The 20,747-nt window shown below is 42.9% G+C and overlaps 1 protein-coding gene across 4 annotated transcripts in view; it reads right to left on the reverse strand.

Moving 5' to 3' along the window:
• Positions 1-249: 249 nt before the first annotated feature.
• Positions 250-20,747, reverse strand: part of LOC138768142 (zinc finger protein 436-like) — a 41,552-nt gene continuing 21,054 nt past the window's right edge. For 3 of the 4 annotated variants that reach the window (XM_069946232.1, XM_069946231.1, XM_069946230.1), the window contains 2 exons: positions 9,204-10,081; positions 1,485-1,568 (listed from right to left, as the gene is read on the reverse strand). In XM_069946232.1, the coding sequence (XP_069802333.1) occupies positions 9,270-10,081 (812 nt within the window). In that variant the 3' untranslated portion in view covers positions 1,485-1,568; positions 9,204-9,269. Of the gene's footprint in view, positions 1,569-9,203; positions 10,082-20,747 lie in introns of all 4 variants that reach the window. The other variant, XM_069946233.1, reaches the window with a different exon arrangement.

Below are 20,747 nucleotides of genomic sequence, written 5' to 3' on the forward strand. Positions count from 1 at the left end.
TACAATGTGAAACTAGCCTAATCTGAACTTCTCATTCCTTATACTGAATTGACACGTCTGTATTGTATCATTCCATGTATGACTGTAGATAACCTAATGCTGTCCATGTCCACTTTTTACAGGTACCCTATGCTCAGAGATATATTATCTATGACCCACACTAAGGTGGTTACTGTGGGTCTGGACCATAATAGCTACGAGTCCAATAACTTAACAATAGGAATAGAATAAAAACAGTGGAAACAAGCATTGGTAATATCATAGATGGTTTATTATACTGGCCAGAAGTTAAAATTTAACCAGCATTTGATTCATTTAGATCCTCGATAAGTCCCCTACAATTCTACAAGAGTACTATTGCAGTTTTTCTGGTTTAGAAAATGGATTCGATTCATTAATAGCACAGAAAAAGCTCCATATATTTCTATGGGTTGCAATTCACGCAAAATCACTTTGAAGGGTTTGCCTGCCACTTGCTTTCTATTTCTTAAAGTTACCAGGATAGAAAAGCCTCACACCGCCACCCCTATAAGACAGTCGCTGCATTATAACTTGCTGAATGTTCACACACTGGGTTTGTTCTGGGTTTTTCTCTATGCCTACAGAGACATTGTGGTAAATTCATCACAACTTGTATGTGCTGCTATTATTGTAACTGTACAGAATCCCATCGAGATGCCTAACTGCAGCAATCATGTCTTCATCCAGAAGAAGTTGAAGTTTCAAGACGCAGTAACCCAGAATTGTTGGGCATGAGTTTCACAATCTTTCAAATACATTTCCATATTTTAGTTCCTAATAATCAAAACTACTTATAAAAATAGATCTATTCATAAAGCAGAGCATCAGGCAATCAGTATAAAATGATGTTACCAAAGCATTACAGATTAGTAGTCCTCTACAAGCCAGTCTATGAAATTGGTGATTGTTCATATTTCCCCCAATCTGTCACATTTGGGAGAGATAATCAATCGCTCCCTCCACACCGTGAATCTTTTGATGAGTGACAAGTCTGGTCAGGTCAGGAAACTGTTTGTCACATTGAGGACATGGATAGTTTTGCTGACGGAATTGCATTTTATGATGACGATGTCCACGTTGATGTCTGAACAGGTTTGAGCTTTGAGTGAAGGTCTTCCCACACTCACAGACATAGGGCCTCTCTCGAGTGTGTACTCTATGATGCATAATGAGGTGGGATCTACAGTTGAAGCTCTTCTCACATCTCAGACAAGGAAATGGTTTCTTAACTAAAGGGTTTGCTTCACGTCTGCCCCAGTAAGGTTTAGCGATGTCTGTGGAAAGTTGCATTTTTAATGTCTGTTCACTGTTTGCAGTTTCCTGGCCGGACACATAAGTCCTTGTCGTGTTTTGTGGCTTACAGACTTTGTGTGTTCTGCTTGCATGTGTTGTCTTTGGTGGTTTCCCACGTTTTCTGCACATGACCTGGAGTGTTTGTTCCACATAGGAAGTTTCAGGATTGACATCAATTTCCTTAGAACTGGTTTGTGGTTGGAGCTCGGTGGGAGAAGCTTCCTGCTTGATCTGAATAATGGATATGTTGTCTACTGCAACAGAGAAAATCATACAAATAAAGAAGTGACTGGAACCATACTAACCGCTCAAAATTTAGAACAAATGGGCATTAAAAGGTGTTAGGCTACATTCACACATCCGTAGTGCAGCCTTTGACCGCGGACCCAGGAGAACTACATTGATGCTTCATTAACGTAGCGATTGAATACCATAGTTTCTATGTTCTGTCCGCAATTTCGTGCCCGCAATTGCGGACAGAACAACGGAGGTGTGAATATAGCCTTAAGGTTAAGACTCCTCAAGGATTCATGACTCCTGAACCAGTGCCCCTGGAACAATAAGAAGGAGACATACAAGACCAGATGATGACAACTGAGGTCAAATGTCTGATCTCAGGTCAGGGATGATCAGCTGGAATAAACCTCACAGAAGCAGTATTACCCAGGTGAGGCCTGGGATATATAAATATATTTGTACACCAAAGAAAACATGGGCATAATTTACCAATTCAATTCATCTTAATTATCATAAAAAATAAAATGATAAAAACATGATTACAAGAGGTGCAGATGGTAAAACCCTGCCAACACACACACAATATTCATGGGGTCACAATATTCACATAGGTACATATTAAACCATAATAACCTATTACAGAGTGACCATAAAAGATATCAGATACAATCCCTCAATTTAGTATTGCACCAACCCAATCACAGGTAGTAAAGTGCATGGGCAAAAATAAAGTGCTATCCACAGACCCACTAAACTGCTATACTCTAATATGCACTTATGTACTGATTACTGCAATATGGGTACCCTTACACATGCCAATGTCAGGTTGTGGTATAATCATCAATATCCTTATGATCGGAGTGATCGGATAACAGGTTTTTATGGACGATTCATGTTTTTATGGACTTAATGAACTGCTAGCTATATGTGTAAAGTTGCTGCAGAGATTGCACATGTGTTTGTGTTTACATATTTTACTTTGGACGTTTTGGCTGGTCACCTCCCACCCGGAAATGCTTTGCATAGTGAAGCTATTTAAGATGGTGCTAAGTGTGTTTATGTTAGTGCTTGAGAAAGGCCCTCTGGGATTTGAGGGCAGAAACGCGTTGCCGCAATTAAAACTTTGGAATCATTACCTGTGACTCCAAGTCAATTTCACTGGTTATCTGGTACACCTGCGCCATCTTCAAAGAGGAGATTGTCCCTTTCTGTCCTGGGTCTGACAGATCTTTCTTCCCATTGCTCACTCGTGGCCGCTGGCCTCCGAGACTCCTCTGATGAGCTGCGGTGATTATATGCTGTGACTAGAGTTGTGCCTATCTGCACAACCCGAGAAGGTGAGTACCTAGTGACACTCTTGCTCAGGCACTATTTTACCTGTCCTTTGGAATTTATTGCACCAGGAAGCGCCCTTCCTCTCCTTTCTTTTCTAATATCATTATATAGACTCACCTATGATTTATGTGTGCACAGCGCTCTGCCCCAACGCATGTTTTGCGTAAGATACTTCCTCAGAGGCCCCCCTGAATATTTTGTTAGCATTTCCTGTTGGTGGGATTTTACCATGTGCACATCTTGTAATCTATCATTTTTCTATGATTATAAAGATGAATTGAACTGGCAAACATGCCCAGGTTTTCTTAGGTGTACATGTATCTGGTGAGTTTTTGTTCAGTTTTGACAGTACAGTAGAGTACAGTACTGGGCTGCACGGTCGCTCAGTGGTTAGCACTGCAGCTTTGCGGCACTGGAGTCCTGGGTTCAAATCCCACCAAGAGCAACATCTGCAAAGAGTTTGTATGTTCTACTTCGGTTTCCTCCCACACCCAAAAACATAGATAGGTGAAGCGCTGCGGAATCTGTGTGCGCAATACAAATAAAGGCATTATTATTAGTAGATTGTTATTTTATGCATTAGCATTTAGATGGTGATTATAGATATTGTTTGTCAAAAGGGAACTTTTTTGTGTAATATCAATATATTGTAATCTTACAAAGGTTAGGAATAGATAAAATGCACACATTACAAGACTAAATCTCAGACAACCCCATAATGCAGAGGCCCAATGTAAAAGGGTTTTTATTGGCGTGGGTCTTTGGATAGATGTACAATCCCCGGATAACATGTACCCCCCCTTCTCTGTGAACCCTCTCATTTCTGACAAGTGTAGTTCAAATTAAAATCTTGCCACAGTATCCCCAGTAAAGGAGTTTGTTTTGACACTTGAGATCTCTGATGTCTTAATAGGTTAGTCCTCCCCACACTTAGGGTCCTATTCCACGGGACGATTATCGTTCGCATAATCATTAATGATAAACCATCCAAACGACCGCTATTGTGAAAGACCTGAAATCGTTCAACCATTTACATGGAACGATAGTCATGGATATTGTAGTCATTACTTACAATAGTTTTTGCGGTCGTCTTGTCTTCACTATTGCGTTTGTCACTACTGTGAACGACTGAACAAAGTCTTATTCAATGCGAACGATTTGTGAACGAGCAACGATAAAAATAGATCCAGGTCTTATTAAGCGATCAACGATTTCTCGTTCGGTCATTAATCATTAACTGCTATTCAACCGAATGATTATCGCATAGATTCGAACGATTTGACAATAATCGTCCCGTGGAATAGGGCCCTTACACAGGGCCTCCTGAGTGCTGTCCAATTGCTGATGCGTGAGGATGGACTAAGGGCCCTATTCCACGGGACGATTATCATTTAGATTATCGTTAAAACGTTCGAATCTAAGCGATAATCGTTTGGTTGAATAGCAGTTAATGATTAACGACCGAACGAGAAATTGTTGATCGCTTAATAAGACCTGGACCTATTTTTATTGTTGCTCGTTCGCAAATCGTTCGCATTGAATAAGACATAATACAGTCGTTCGCAGTAGTGACGAACGCAATAGCGACGACAAGATGACCGCAAAAACGATCATAAGTAACAACTATCGTTCCATGTAAAAGGGTGAACGATTTCAGGTCTTCTGCAATAGCGGTCGTTTGGATTGTTTATCGTTAACGATTAGGCGAACGATAACCCTAACACTACAGCTATTTACACTTAAAAGACCTCATTAGAGAAAGCTTCACTGTCACCTTCTCCGTCATATATGATAATTTTTACTTAGAGCAAACAAAAAAAAGTTGTGCAGTTTCCATAGCACCAAAGGTATCTGAACATTCCTGCCAAAAGGGGTTATCCTAACACTACTGATGCTGTAATATGCTGAAGAAAATAAACCAGGATATTTACAATGCGCTCAGAAAGTCTTTAGACCCTTTCACTTTTTATGTTGTGGCAGGGAGAGTAGTCAAGGTGTAGGGGAAGCTGAATGGAGCAAAGTACAGAAATTTACTTAATAAAAAACCTGATCCAGGGAGTTCTAGATCTCAGACTGGGCCAAAGGTTTACCTTTAAGGAGACAATGACCCTAGGGGCACAGCCAAGACAAGAGAGAATGGCGTAAACTGATGTTCTACTCACATTCAGGCAGGTCAGATGGGGACTAACAGAGTGGCATTGGTCCAGGTCTAAGTGTTCACACCCTGACTGATCATAAGCCAGGAGAAGTCACATGATGTAAGTCACACGTAGTGTAAGTCTTTGAGGACTTTTCACCGACACAGACCATGCTGCACCACAGTCCTCTCCCGGGTCATTCTCACGATCAGTGTCCAAACACTCTCTGACACCTCAAAAGTTCTTTTATAACAGTCACAGTTTCTGCGAACTCTTGGATGTCAATGCTGAATGGGTTTCTAGCCGCATGACCATGAGATGTACATGGTATTTATTTTGCAGCTCCAACAGCATATTAGAGCATTAATGCATGGACACTGAAAACCATAACACAGCTTACAGGGTATTTCTGCCGAACTTACTAACATTTTAAAGAAGTTTTCTGCCTCAAAAAAGCAGCTTGGCTAAAAATGCATGCATGACATGTATCGGAACTTCTGATGCAAAGAAAGCAAACCAAAATGAGATAGAGAAAGTGTCTAGCACACCTAGCAATATGTATTAAATGTATAAAGCATACATCATTGTTGCAAACTCGGTCCATCTTGTCTGGTCAAGTTTTAGGTGGTCAACAATAAAAGTTTTAATGCGGTGCACTGTGTAAATCATAAATCATGCCGACTAGTTCCCTCTAGTAAATCTGCCCCAAGATATTTTGTTTAGAGACAGAAGACTGGTGGCTGGGGCAATTCTAGGGAATCTAGCAGAGAGTAAGGGCCCTATTACATGGGGCGATTATCGTGCAAAAAAATCGTTAAATTGTTCGTACTTAATTGATAAGCGTTCTGTGTAATTGCAGGCAACGATTCAAAAATCGTTCGTATGTCGTTGATTTAGATCTGAACCTAAAATTATCGTTAATCGTTCGCAAATTGTTCACTGTAATTCCATGTTCGTTCGCTCAAGTTCCGCATTTTTTCACTAATCGTTCAGTGAAATTGCACATTGTTCATTGTTTTTCTGGGATCAGAAGGAATAAACGATCATAGTAACGATCGTAATTAACGATTATCGTTCTGTGTAATATGGTGAACGTTAATCTTTAGTCGTTAATCGTTAAAAATCGCTCAGTGTAATAGGACCCTTAGAAATGCAAAGGACCAGATGAAACCTCAGCACTTTGGGACGATGATGGCATGTCTGAGTATTTAAAGAGGACTTGTCACCCCCCGTGCCGGGGTGACAGGCTCCGGACCCCCCGCTAGAGCCCCCTATACTTACCTAATCACACCGCTTCTTGAACCGATCCGGTGACTGAGATTTCAGCGCCCAAAGGCCGGCGCGCGCGCTCCTGAGATGCGTCCGGCGCTCAGAGAATGAATGGAGCATTGGACTCACCGATGGGGGGGGGGGGGGGGCTCTTAGCGGGGGGGTCGGGAGCCTGTCACCCCGGCACGGGGGGTCTACAGGTTCCCTTTAAGCAGTCCAACAACAAGCCATTGAGGTTTCCAAGAAGGCCACTCGACACTCTTTATAATGCATTGTCTTCCCAGAAACTTGATCGTTTTTTTTTGTCTAGTATATGGTTCCTTACACATGTGCAGTTGTGATCAACATTATCGGCACCAGAACCAGGCAAGTATGGAAAAATGTTCATCCTTAATCATCACCAGGACAGAATAACCCTGATCTGTGATATGGGATTGCAAGCCCCTTGCAACATCCATTAGACACCTCCACACATTTCTATCACAAGCAGTAGATTCTTTTCGGTCCTCAGAGTCTTTCCTCCACAATTCTCTCAAGCATACATTTGCAGATCTGCTCTCTCCAAAAAGTTCCTATAAGAATGAGGTCAGGACCTATTCTATAAAACAGACCATTTTATTTCCTTGTACGCTTATGAATGGAGTCGTAATCCTGTAGTAGCCGCCATTTGGCTTAGCCCCTTCATTGTCTTACACTTGGAGTAATTAAATTGCTTTGTAATATGTTCCAGAGGAAGCAGAGTTGCTGTTCTATTGATATCCATGTGATCGACTATCTGTACTTTTCTTTAAACTAGGCAGGAACTTTATAGCAAAAGGGGTGTAAATGTAAAGGGACAAGAATCATGTTCATGGAGTGATTATTAAAATACTAAACCCCTATATCTCAGGAACAAGGGAGCATAGAAAGAAGGTAAATAAAATAAATTTTCTACATATACATATACACACACACATATATATATATATATATATATATATATATATATAGTAACCAGGACACACACTACAGAGAGAGATAAAAGGTCCCTTTAACCCTTCCAGGACAGGGACAAAAAATATCCTAAAGCGAATGGACCATTAGGTACATTACTTACACCTTTATGGGATTTACACTTTTATGGATCAGCTCCAGGATGCCGGTGGTGCAGTCCTTTTTTTGAACCAACTCCCAGTTCCAGCACGTGGTGCAGAGAAAAGACCACCGCCATGCGCAGATCCATTAGATAAAGTGTCCCAAACAATGTACTTGATGGTCCATTCGCTTTAAGGACCAGGGCCATTTTTCGAATTGGACTTTCACTTTATGTGGTTAATAGCTGTGAGATGTTTAAACTTACTCTAGTGATTTTTTGTGACATCTTGTACTTTAGGTAATTGGTAAGTTTTGACAAATATTCTTACGATTTTCTTGTAAAAAATACCAATTATATGTGTATACATGTTTTTGTATGCTTAATTATTGGCATTGGTGGACAAGGGAATTGTTCTTTTTTTTTTTTTTCCAGTTGCCTACATTTGTGTGTTATCTTACTCTCCCACTAGAGGACGCGTATGTGCCATCTGCTGATCACGGGTATCAGTGTTAAGCTGACAAGCATAGAAGGGCAGATACTTATCGTCTTCCCTAGCCAGGACATCAGGGAGGTTCTCCATGCCATGGTTACCTTCAAGATTCCATGATCAATTTGCAGAGCTCTGATGGTGAACAGAGGGAGATTTCTCCCTTTGTAACCCTGCTAGATGCTTTGATCAAACTGACTAACAGCTGGGACCTTCCACAGATGACAGGGGCACAGATCCCATGGGTGTAACTGTACGCCCATTTGCAGGAATGTACTATAGTTATGCCCATCAGGCTTCATGTCCTCATCAATAAACATAACTTTGGTATCCATTCTGAAAGAACTGTAGTTTGGTTTCATCTATCCACAGAACATGTGCCCATGTAACATTTGGTAGAGTTCAGTGGCTCTTTTTCTGCCTTTCTTTAAGGAGCAGAGTGTTCTTTGGCCACTACCCATAAAGTTCTGTTCTGTTCAGTATGCAGCATATGTGATGAAACAATGCCATCTGTTGTCTCCAGCTCATGCTGAAGTGGTTCGGACATTGGGTGCGGTTTCTTTACATTTTGCACCCTCTTTTGTAGGGCTCTTGCCTGAGATCTACTCTTTCCACCACATTCCACAAGATTTCAGAGCGTGTGAACTTGGTGATATAATGTCTTCTCTGCTTAGTAAGTGCCCAAGAAACAGGTCAATGTAAGCATCAAAGCTGCCAAGATAGCCCGATCTTGTCCTTTATTTCACATTGAACATGGGGACATTCATCTTGTCCTGCAACAGGAGACAACATAGAAAGCAATTTTCCTTCCAGATTTTCATTCTGTTATTTGTTTTTTTTGTATGCAGTTTCACGGAACCCTTCTGGAAGTACTGTAAATCAAAATATTCAGGGGTGGCAACAATGTTCACCACAAGGGTAAACAGGTCACCATTAAGCTCTATCGTCTAGTGTGCTCAGTAGTCAACACTGTTAGCACAAATATACAGACAGGTAACAGCCGAGTATGTCAGCTCTATGGAACATTGAAGAAACAGACTGTATGAGAATAGCAAGAATCCACTATCACAGATAATTTAGATGTCTGTATACAAGGTCTATCTAAAAAGGGAAGACCGACTATAGTATGGACCATGGGTTTCAGGTAAAACCATATATAGAAGCTAGTACACACACATCTATCAGGATACCACCATGGATTACAATACACCCATGCTGTCAACATAACACAGAATATGGACAAGTTGCCATGGCTTTGAAACTTTTTGGTTGAAATGTTTTCTATTCGTTTTACAAATGACAAAGACGAACATTGCAAAAATAATGTCTACATCTGCATAGTCTGTACCTTCTGGGTATTATGTATTTGGGTAATAGATGTGGTGGTGGGCATCCACAGGTAGCTGTACACTCTTCAGATGTCTGGCCACTCACTGGTTTCACCTAGATGAAGTCTTCGATGTCTGAGTAAAGACGAGTTGACTTTGAAACTTTTGCCACACACATTACAAGCAAAGGGCCGTTCCTCAGTGTGGGTCTTCTGATGGATATACAGATAGGAGCTCTGACTAAAACTCTTACCACACTGGTTACATATATATGGCTTCTCTCCCACATGAACCCGCTGGTGTCGCACAAGTGTGGAGTTGACACGGAAACGCTTGCCACAATATCCACAGGCGTAGGGTCTTTCTCCAGTATGAGTTCTTTGGTGAATAAGAAGGTACGAGCTCTGAGTGAAGGTTTTTCCACAGTCTGTGCAAACATAAGGCCTTTCGCCCCGATGGGCCCTTTGATGTCTAAACAAGCTAGAACTCTGAGTGAAGGTCTTTCCACACTCACAGACATAGGGCCTCTCTCGAGTGTGAACTCTCTGATGCATAATGAGGTGGGACTGACAATGGAAGCTCTTCTCGCATCGAAGACATTGGAAACGTTTCTTTGTGGGACGTTTTTTTACAGACTTGCTGAGGAGGATCTTCACTTGTTCATTTAGGTTCTCAATTCTTAAAGCATGTTTAGTGTTGGTGCTCCCATGTGCCACAAGGAAACTCCTTGCATCAGACCTGCCAGGCCCCTCTTCCTTGACTAACGTCTCACCACATAGTTGGTCAGCACAATCATCATCATCCTCCTCTTCCTCCTCAGTGTCCATGGCCCTAGTTTGTGGTTTGATGTCAGTGAGGGAAGCTTCCTGCTTGATATGAATAATAGGCATGTTTTCTACTGCAACACAGAGAAATCATACAAATAAAGAACTGAATGTCCAGCAATTAATCAATTTTTTTATAAAATGTTTTCTACTGGTGAAGCATCAGAGGGGAGAAGAGCAGCTTTCAGCCTTTAATCCTCCATATTAGAAGAATACAAGGCTGTTTAATTGTCATTGCAGAAGAGGGGTGACACTGTGGGAGCTGATGTCTGATGACCACTAACACAATCAACAAACAGAAATTCTCCTCAGCCTGATCCAACTTTTATTTGTAGTTCCAAAGATGAAAAAAAAAAAAACACCTCTTCGATCCCCAGCATGCACATACTGCATGCCCGCCCTCCCTCCAGTGCCATGCTTCTCCTGTCTCCTGAGCTCTATTACACTAACCCATCAGAGAATGGGATCCTCTGGGTTATTCTGGGTAACCCTTGTTGTCAGCACAGTGAAATTCTTAGCACTTCTCATAGTTTACTTGTGAATGACCAGTGTGTAAAGCTAGAATTACCCACACCAGAAACATCTCAGCTGACAACGTACCACAGACAGGGGTATTGGGCCATTTTTATATGCACTGTATTTTAGTGTCACTGTCCCAGACCCCCATCCCCTATGTCGCCACAATGCTTCACACACTTAACACCCCTCAATCACTTTTATAAAATGTGGCACTATGGTTTGGCTTCAAGAGAAACCAGTCAGGAAGTCAGATGCTCAGTGATCCGCGAGGCAGCACAGGATCCTATTCTTTATATAGATCGGTTTATCTGCTAGTTTTAACTTTCTGTAAACATGTATGGTGAAGTATATAGGACCAGGCATGTTGAAATTAAGCGACACACACACACACACACACACACACACCACACACGTCATGTGATCCCGTCCAGCTGCAGTAACACACCTGTGGTTGAGATGACGGCATAGAGAAAAGAAAGAATGGTGGGCGCATGTCTCTGTAGTACAGACCTGCACCTCTCTGTAGTGAGACTGATAGGAATTGTACTGCAGCTCTGGCACAATTTTTGGACATCTACCCCATTACACAGGGCCATTATCTGCCCAATCAGGCAAATCGGGCAGATATTGCCCCAAGTAATAAAGACAACAAACAATCGAGGAGCCGGTCATTGGCTGACCTGTCAGCAGGTTTAAAAATCTGCGTCCGTCAAGTGTGCATCGATACGTGTAATAGGAGGTGAGTGGTCGGCTTCTGATTAAACAGTATATAGAAAATAATAAATTCTTACCTGTCCACGATTCAAAGTATCCTCTTGGCTTCTCCCTGCTCTCCACAACCACTGCTGAAGCTTCTTGGGCCGTTCAGCCAATCACTGTGGCCATGGCGCTGTCCCATCTGGGCCAGTGATTTGCTGAGTGGCCTGTCACTACAAAGGTATCTCAGCAGCAGCTGTGGTGAGCGACACCGGGAAGCGTGAACAGGTAAGTATAACCTTTACAAGCAACCAGGGCCCCACGAACATGGTCAATGGCATATATAATGACTGTTGTGGTCGGAAGGTGTGCAGCTTCATACAGCCGAGATTTCCTTATCTTTGCCAATTGTAATATATAACTGTATTTAATAAACCAAAGACTAACTTTTTTACTTACTTCCTTAGTGACCTGCTTTGTTCTTCTCTCAGTCGGTTTCTTTTGTTGGTCTTCAACTCTTGAGATTATTTAACTTGTATGGGGAGCCGTGAACTAAGAGGGGGGGAGGGGGGATTCTTTAAGAAACCTGCCTATTAGCGACTTTTTTTGTTGCTGAATATCCTTGGCTAAATCTTCAATTGAAGGTTGGTGGTTTGTACACTTCAACCCAAAACAAGCACTACTAACTTCATCTGTCAATCTGTTTCTTTTGTTGGTTTTGATATTACTTAATGCTGAGAATAAGGTCTCACAAATGTACGTAGAGGAAAAAATTGTGAGTAAAGTCATTGCTATGTTTTCAGGGTGCTAGAAGTGTCTGGTGATCTATTCCAGGCACTCCAAATTTCCTGTTCCTTGTGACACTCCTCTTGTTTCTCCAGGTGGCACCTTTCAAGATTCTCAACAAACACCTAAGCCCAGATGCTGTCTTGAAATTCTGCAAGTTGCATCTCCAAATCATCTATTTTTATCCTTTGGAAACCATTTAATTCCAAATTACTGTAGACCAGTGCTTCTCAAACTGTGAGGCGGGCCTCACCAGTGAGGCGCCCCCTAGTTGTTGGTGAGGCCCAGCTGGGGAGCCAGTTTTCACAAAAGTAACTATAATCTGCACAGTCCTTTTGTGGTCTGGAAAAATCTCCATTTTACCAACATTATTCATTTATTTATTACTTGCTTTATTAGTATCTAGAGCTTGGGAGATGGGTGAAAGGTAGCCCTAACATTATTCTCAGCTTTTAAATGGACTTTCACCACAGATGGTGAGGCCCAGGCACCCTCTTGGTCAGTCTGGTGAGGCCCAGGCATTGCTTGGTCTGTTGGGTGAGGCTCCAGGAGAAAAAAAAAAAGTTTGAGAAGCACTGCTGTAGACTACTACATCAGGATACTTCATTATTTTCATGCTCTGTTCTAGGCTTCTAAATTGATTAAAATATCACTGAATTGGTCAAGTAACATGTCTAAAACATGCTGAGACTTTTGTACAGCTGCACTGGCCTTCTCAAAATACTTGAGGAAAATAATTAGTTTTAGTTTCCACATCTCCCTTGAAAATATTAAGTTTTGTTTCAAAAGCTTTTATGTATCCAAACATAACGTCAATACTTTTGCCAAAACCCTGTAACTTTAAAGTTAAGTTCATTAACCCTTTAAGGACCGGGCAATTTTGATTTTTGCGATTTTGTTTTTTCCTCCTTGTGCATAAAAGGCCATAGCAGTTGCATTTTTTCACCTAGAAACCCACATAAGCCCTTATTTTTTGCGCCACTAATTGTACTTTGCAATGACAGGCTGAATTTTTGCATAAAGTACACTGCAAAAGCAGGAAAAAATTCAATGTGTGGTGAAGTTGTTTTTAGTGGATGTGTGTTTTTACGCCATTCGCCCTGGGGTAAAACTGACTTGTTATATATGTTCCACAAGTCGTTACGATTAAAACGATATGTAACATGTATAACTTTTCTTGTATCTGATGGCCTGTAAAAAATTAAAACCATTGTTTACAAATATACTTTCCTTAAAATCGCTCCATTCCCAGGCTTATAGCGCTTTTATCCTTTGGTCTTTGGGGCTATGTCAGGTGTAATTTTTTGCGCCATGACATGTTCTTTCTATTGGTACCTTGATTGCGCATATACGACTTTTTGATCGCTTTTTATTAACATTTTTCTGGATTTGATGCGACCAAAAATGCACAATTTTGCACTTTGGGATTTTTTAGCGCTTACGCAGTTTACCGTACGAGATCAGGAATGTGATTAATTAATAGTTTGGGCGATTACGCACGTGGTGATACCAAACATGTTTGTTTATTTATTTACTTTTATTAATAACCTGGGAAAAGGGGGGTGATTCTGACTTTTATTAGGGGAGGGGGCTTTTTATTAATAGCAACACTTTTTTTTTTACTTTTACACTTATACTAGAAGCCCCGCTGGGGGACTTCTAGTATAAGTGCTCTGATCTCTCATTGAGATCCATGAGATAGGCACTCGCTTACTTCCGGCTGCTGCAGCCGGAAGTAAACGAGTGCCGAGTCGGGGACGGCGCCATCTTGGAGCGGTCCCTGGCTGGCTTCAGTTACGGAGATCGCTCCTCCGGGATAACATCCCGGAGGAGCGATCTCCCCACTAGACACCAGGGATGACGCTGCGTCCGATTACTGTATTAGCGGGCACGGCGATCGGACCGTGCCCGCTAAAACCTGCGGTCCCGGGCTACAGGCGGCACCCGGGACCGCGGCCCCGCTCTGAACGTCCTTACTGACCGCAGGGCGTAAGGGGTTAATATGAACAGAGATCTGTAAAAAAAAAACATCCGGGTGTTGACCGACTTATCATAGAGCTAAGGAAAGTTTCCCAGGTCCTTATCCTCAAGAAATATCTTAATTTCTTCAAATGAAAGAACTTTGCCTGGGCTCAGCCATCTTACTTATTGTACATCAGCAGTCTGCTGTAGGTGGAATCAACCTCCAATAAAAGCACAGGAAATTCTTGCTTGTGAAGGGGGCAAGAAGCAATTTTTGTAACAACTGACATCAAGTTGTTTAACCCTTTAAGTCTTGTATTGTGGAGGAGACGGCACTTCTGTGGTGGTGGTGCTTGTGGCGGGATGGTGTCCCAGAAGTAGTGATTAAGAAAATCCCGGCACTCATCTAGTGAAGTTATGCTTATTTATTAAGTGCAAACCATCATAAAAGTACAGGAGGAGGCGTTTCAGCGTATAGCCTACATCAGCTCCGCATTTAACCCTTTAAGGATGGAGCCAATTTTCATTTGTGCTCTTTCATTTTCTCCTCCATAGCACTTGTACTTTTTCACCTAAAAACCCACATGAGCCCTTATTTTTTTTGTGACACCAATTGTACTTTGCATTGACCACTTTTTTCCATAAAATATGCTGCACAATTCAAATGTTCCTCAAGTCGGTACGATTACAATGATATGTTATTTGTATAACTTATTTGATGGCTTTTAAAAACATTAAAACCTTTAAAAAAAAAAAAATCAAATTGCTCTATTCCCTCCTTATAACGCTTTTGTTGGTCTATGGGGCTGTGAAAGAGGTCATAGATAGATTTCTGGAGGTAGAGGGGTGGGGGTAGGGGGTAGGGTTAGGTTTCCTGATGGATAATACAATGAAAAGGAACAATCCGAAGTCTAATAGCTTCTGTGAACAATGTGACAAATCCAACTTCTTTCCCCACCATGTTTGGTGCCCCATCTGTTGTCACTGACACAACTTTATCGCTCTAAACGCTTAGGTCACGGAATGTTTCTACAACAACCTTACTAAGTTTCCTGATGTACTTGTTGGCACTCATACTAACTTTATCACCTCTTCTCTCATTGTGAGACCATGAGAATATCGACCAATAATGACCAGCTGAGCATGTGATGTGACATCAGTATTTTCATCGATAGACAGAAAAATATTTACAATGACTTATGTCTCTAATGCAGTGCTTCTCAATCCCAGTCCTCAGGTCTCACCAACAGGTCATGTTTTGAGGATTTCCTTAGTATTTCACAGGTGATATAATTATTTGTATGGGAAAACATGACCTGTTGGTGAGGCCTGAGGACTGGAATTGAGAAGCACTGCTCTAATGGATGTTGTACATTTGTGTTCAATCTCATTATTTGGTCTATTATGATATTTCTAGAGAAATAATTTACAGTACAAAGTGAATCACTATGTGAGCTCGGCAATCTGCTTATCAGCCGGCTGCTTTTGAAGTCCGCGTCGCTCTGTGCTGCTGCACCCCGGGTGCCTGGAAAACCTGGATCCAGTCCTGGGAAACTTCTCCAAGCACCTGGGGTGGAGTAGCACAGACTTCAAAGGCAGCCAGTTCATAAGCAGATTGCTGAGCTAACATAGTTATACACATTGTTTGTACTGTAAATTGGCTCATCTCTACATATTTGAGCGGTAACTCAGATATTCTCTTAATAATTCCATCTTTATTCTGCATATCGTGAAATAGACCTGGTACACATCTTAGGAGAGCCACTGAGTGCTTTTCCATGTGGAGCAATGCTCATACTCGCAGGTGTAACATTCCTAGAGCCTCTTACAAATGTAAGGATGGAATTAAATTTGCTCTTGTAAAGGTGCAGCTGCCTGGAAATGTATTTGTTACTTTCATCCACACAAAAGCTGGGAAGGATTTGTTTAAAAACGTCGATTTATATCCCACGCTCTGCTTACTACCATTTCAGTACATAGAACACAACAAGCTCTGCCACTTTTTTTTATAATGTCATAAATCTCAGTCCATGTCTTCTGAAAGGGTCGGCTACTGCTACTACCCACTTGCTTTTCTTAACCTTGGCTTTTATTTTTTGGGTTCTCATTCAGGGGGACAGTGACATAAGAAAGATAAATTATAGATAGCCTGTTAGCCCTGCAGGCAATTAGGAGTTAACTAGCCATACTGACCCCAAGATAGCACATGTAACTGTCTTTTAGGAAAGGGCAGAGTTAATAAGCAGAAACAGGGGTTAAAAGGGGTTGTCCATCGAAAATCTTTTTTTCTTTCAAATCAACTGATAACAGAAAGTTATATAGATTTGCAATTTACTTCTATTAAAAAAAATCTCAAGTCTTCCCATACTTATTAGTTGCTGTATGTCATGCAGGAAATGTTGTTTTATTTTCAGTCTGACACTGCTCTCTGCTTACATCTCTGGCCAAGACAGGAACTGTGTCTTGGTTTTTTTTGAATCGCCATAGAAAAACTCTCCTTCTCTGGACAGTTCCGGTCTCGGCTAGAGATGTCAGCAGAGAGCACTGTGTCAGACTGAAAATAAAACAACATTTCCTGCAGGACATATAGTAGCTAAGTATAGTAAGACATGTAAATTACTTCTATTAAAAAATCTCAAATCTATATAAACTTTCTAACACCAGTTTATTTGAAAGAAAAAGATTTTCGGAGGACAACCCCTTTAATTAAGAATGCATGACTTCCGGTTCCGGTGCCATGCGATAAGGGAGCGTGTCGGCTCGGCTCCGCAGCAAGGACCCAGCAACTGACGGCCCGCACGCCCGCAGCTTACAGTGATCGGGTCCCGGAGGATTCTCGGTACACCCGGTACCCGCATGGAGCGATACATGCATAAAAAGGGCAGTGCAGCCAAGTCGGGAGGTCGGACGTCGCGGAGACGGGAGAGGGGTGATTCCAGCATGGCGTCGTCACCTGCCTCCTCCAGAGCGACATCGCGTGACAGGTCGGAGAGAGACTACTCGGGAGGGGAGGACGGCTCCAAGGGCTTTACTATAGACTATGCAGCAGTGAAGTGGCCAAAAAAAATTACACCGGGTCTGAAAGAATCAGTGACAAAGGCTGTAACAAGCACACTGAGGCAGCTGCAGAAAGAGGTGATGGCGCATGGTGCGCGTATAACGGCAGCTGAGGAGAGGATCAGTGTGGTGGAAGACATGTCAGATGTTATGTCCTCTCGCTGCCAAGGGATTGAACAGGACACTAAACGCCTCTGGGAAAAGTTGGAGGATCTTGAAAAAACGACCCTCCCTCAACTACTGGGTCTCCCCCATCCGTGCAAAGTGGAGAGGGCGCATCGGTTGGGTCCAGACCTGCGTCCGGCTCCAGGAGAAGGCGTTCCCCAGGGATTATCCCAGAGGGAAAGACCGCGGCAGGTCATCGTCAAATTCCTGGATTTCACAGATAAAATAGCGATCCAAAGGGCCTTCCGCAACAGGAGGGAGAAACTGGAGATACAAGGACACAGGATCCTTATATTCGGGGACTTCTCGGTGGAGGTTGCTAGGCAAAGGAAGCTGTTCTCCCCGATCTGCACAGCGCTTTTTCACCAACAAATTTGCTTTGCGCTGCTCTATCCGGCAGTGTTGAAAGTGTTTCATCCGGACGGATCGTTTTATAAACCACAGTAGATGGAGCTGCCGAGGGCTTGAAGGACTACTTGGGACGGAACCCCCAACGGGTCCTGAGGCATTCTCCGTTGCAGGGACGACCGCCACCCACAGGGGATGGGAATGCCGTATCGCCGAGGGACGGAGGTGATACATCCGATCCCACTACACGACCGAAGAACTGATTCCCTCAAGGCATAGCGGCATCCAGCTGATGATGTTCCTTAGCGAAGGACTTGGAGCCACTGCCCCTTGGTCTCTTTGATATGGTCTTTGCCTACTCCCCTCTTGTTCCCCCCCTTCCTTTCCCCACCCATTCTCTTTCCTAATCCCTTCCTTCCCTCCCTTCTCCGGTCTCTCCAGGATACCCATTTTACCATCTCTCTCCTATCTCCTCCCTCTTTTCTCAGACTAATCTTTTCAGCATCTCGGTCCGTTCTAACAATGCACGAGTTAAGATTCCATGCTACTCCGAGACTGTGTTTACCTCCTCTATAGTTGCTGCAGGGCATGGGCCCTGACTTAGTTCAAGTTCCTTACAGAGTTCTTCCTTGTGGCATGGAAAAAGGCGAAGTCTGTTGGTCCGTTACGTTCGAAGCCTCAGGCACTTCGAAGAGGATCTTTATGTTTTCATGGTTTTGTTGTGTTAGTGTTTGTGTGGGAGTTCGGGTTTGTGGGGAGGGGGGAGGGAGAATGCTCAGGGATATGGAAGTCATGGCAGCTGATTCGTTTGCAAATGCTAGCTATACTAACACAATGGTACACTTAATCTCGTGGAACGTTAAAGGACTACGATCCCCGCATAAACGGAACATGATTTTGCGCCACCTGAAGAAAATGTCCCCTGATATAGTTATGTTACAAGAAACTCATCTAGAACATACAGATTTTTTTCAGGTTGCGCAAACTCTGGGTGGGAAAGGTGTATGGTTCCTCTGCAGTGGATCATAAGGCAGGAGTCCTGATTTTACTACATAAGTCATTTAACTTCGAGGTGCTTGATACGTGGTCAGACAAAGAAGGGAGGATCTGTTTACTTCATCTCAAAACACCTGCTGAAGAGCTACTGGTAGTGAATGTATATGGTCCCACTGAGTCTAATTCTGTTTTCTTTTCTTCTCTGTCCTCACTAATCCTTAATAATCCGGTTCTGCACAAAATCATTGGGGGTGACTTTAATGCTGTTATGGCACATCAGGAAGACAGAAAAACTAATCGCTCCGCACCCCTGGCTCCGAGATCGAGAGATCAGACGCTGTCTAAATGGGCGACTGCGATGGGGATGACTGACATCTGGAGGTGGACCAACCCTCACGTTAGAGATTTTACCCACTACTCACATCCTCATGATTCGTGGTCCACGTTCGACTATTTCTTTTTGTCTCCTACCCTAGTTTCTCGCACTCATATGGTTAAAATTGAGGACCTAGTGATTACTGACCACGCTCCGGTATCCCTGTCTCTACATGATAAGCTGCCTAGAGGCACAGATTACCTCTGGAGGTTTCCGACAGGTTTGATACGAGACGAGAACTTTAAAGAATTGCTGAAAGGGTGGTGGATGGAATATTCTTCCCATAATGCGGGTCACTTGTCTACCCCCCAATTATTTTGGGATGCAGCAAAATCAGTATTGAGGGGACGTATTATAGGGTATGTGGCCTTTAAAAAAAAAAAAAAGACGATTCACCAACAACTGGGGGCTCATAGTGTGAAGTTGCGTGAAGCCTACACTAACTTCTTAAGGGTGGGGACGCTGGAATCTAAGACCCAATGGCAGGCAGCCAAGGCTTCCTACGAACTTTAGAGACAATAGAGAAAATATTTATCGCTCCCACTTTGACGCCTTATTGTTTAGATATGGCAACAAGCCAGGGAGACTACTAGCTAGATTAGCGAAGGGCCCATACGCAGCTCACCACATCCAATTGCTCAAAGATCATAGGGGCATCTCGCATAATCACCCATCTAAAGTTAACGCTATACTAGCGGACTTCTTTCAGACATTATACTCGAAATCGCCTCACACGGAACAATCTAAGAGACTGGATTGACGGACCTTCCCTTCCCTGTATAACGGAGGAAGACAGGAATATGCTAAATGCCCCTGTTACTTTAGAAGAAGTGAAAAGAATAATAAAGGACCTAAAGCCTAATAAAGCACCAGGTCCTGACTGCTTTACCGGGGACTTTTTAAGCTGTTGGGGGAGGAAATAGGACCGACTTTAGTGACTTTATACAACTCATTCTTACAAGGCGAGGAGGTCTCTCGAGACATGAATACGGCTGTCATCAGGGTACTCCCCAAACCAGGGAAAGATGCTACAACACCTGGGGGTTATAGGCCAATATCCCTAATAAATATTGACCTCAAGATGGCCTCTAAAATAATGGTGGATCGCTTAGCCATGATTCTCCCCCGGCTGATCTCACATAATCAAGTGGGGTTTGTGCAAGGTCGCTCAGCGGTGACTAACCTTCGGAAGGTAATCGCAGTACTAGATGAAATTTCCAATCACCCTGATCGGCACCCCTCCCCCGCCATATTGTCAATCGATGCAGAGAAAGCATTTGATAATGTGCGGTGGGAGTGGGTGTGGCAGGTGATGCGTAAGATGGGCTTTGATGGGGCCTTTATGGAATACCTTCGGTCCCTCTACGCATCCCCCCAAGCCAGAGTAGGCACGCCAGGCTTTTTATCCCCTCCATTTAAACCAGAGAAAGGAACCAGGCAGGGATGCCCCCTTTCCCCTCTACTTTTCAATCTAGCGATCGAACCACTGTCCAGAATGCTTACACAACTGCCGACGGTGGAGGGGATAAAGGTGGGTCGTATCTCGGTCAAGACGGCCTTGTTCGCAGATGATCTGCTTATATTCTTGGAACATCCTGTTAGAGATTTAGCTACAGTACTTGACTGCATAACTGACTTCGGCATACTGTCAGGGTTTAGGATCAATATCACTAAGAGTTCGTTGTTGGATCCATCACGTGGTTCTGTTGCGTTGTCTCGGACACTCTGCCTTTTCCTGTGGAAGTTACTCGCGCCAATATACGATATCTAGGGATATTGGTGGGGAGAGACCCGGGGACAATATATAATTTGAACTTTCCCCCTTATCCAGTCCA

The sequence above is a fragment of the Dendropsophus ebraccatus genome, chromosome 11 (assembly GCF_027789765.1).
Source record: "Dendropsophus ebraccatus isolate aDenEbr1 chromosome 11, aDenEbr1.pat, whole genome shotgun sequence".
NCBI classification, from domain to species: domain Eukaryota; kingdom Metazoa; phylum Chordata; class Amphibia; order Anura; family Hylidae; genus Dendropsophus; species Dendropsophus ebraccatus.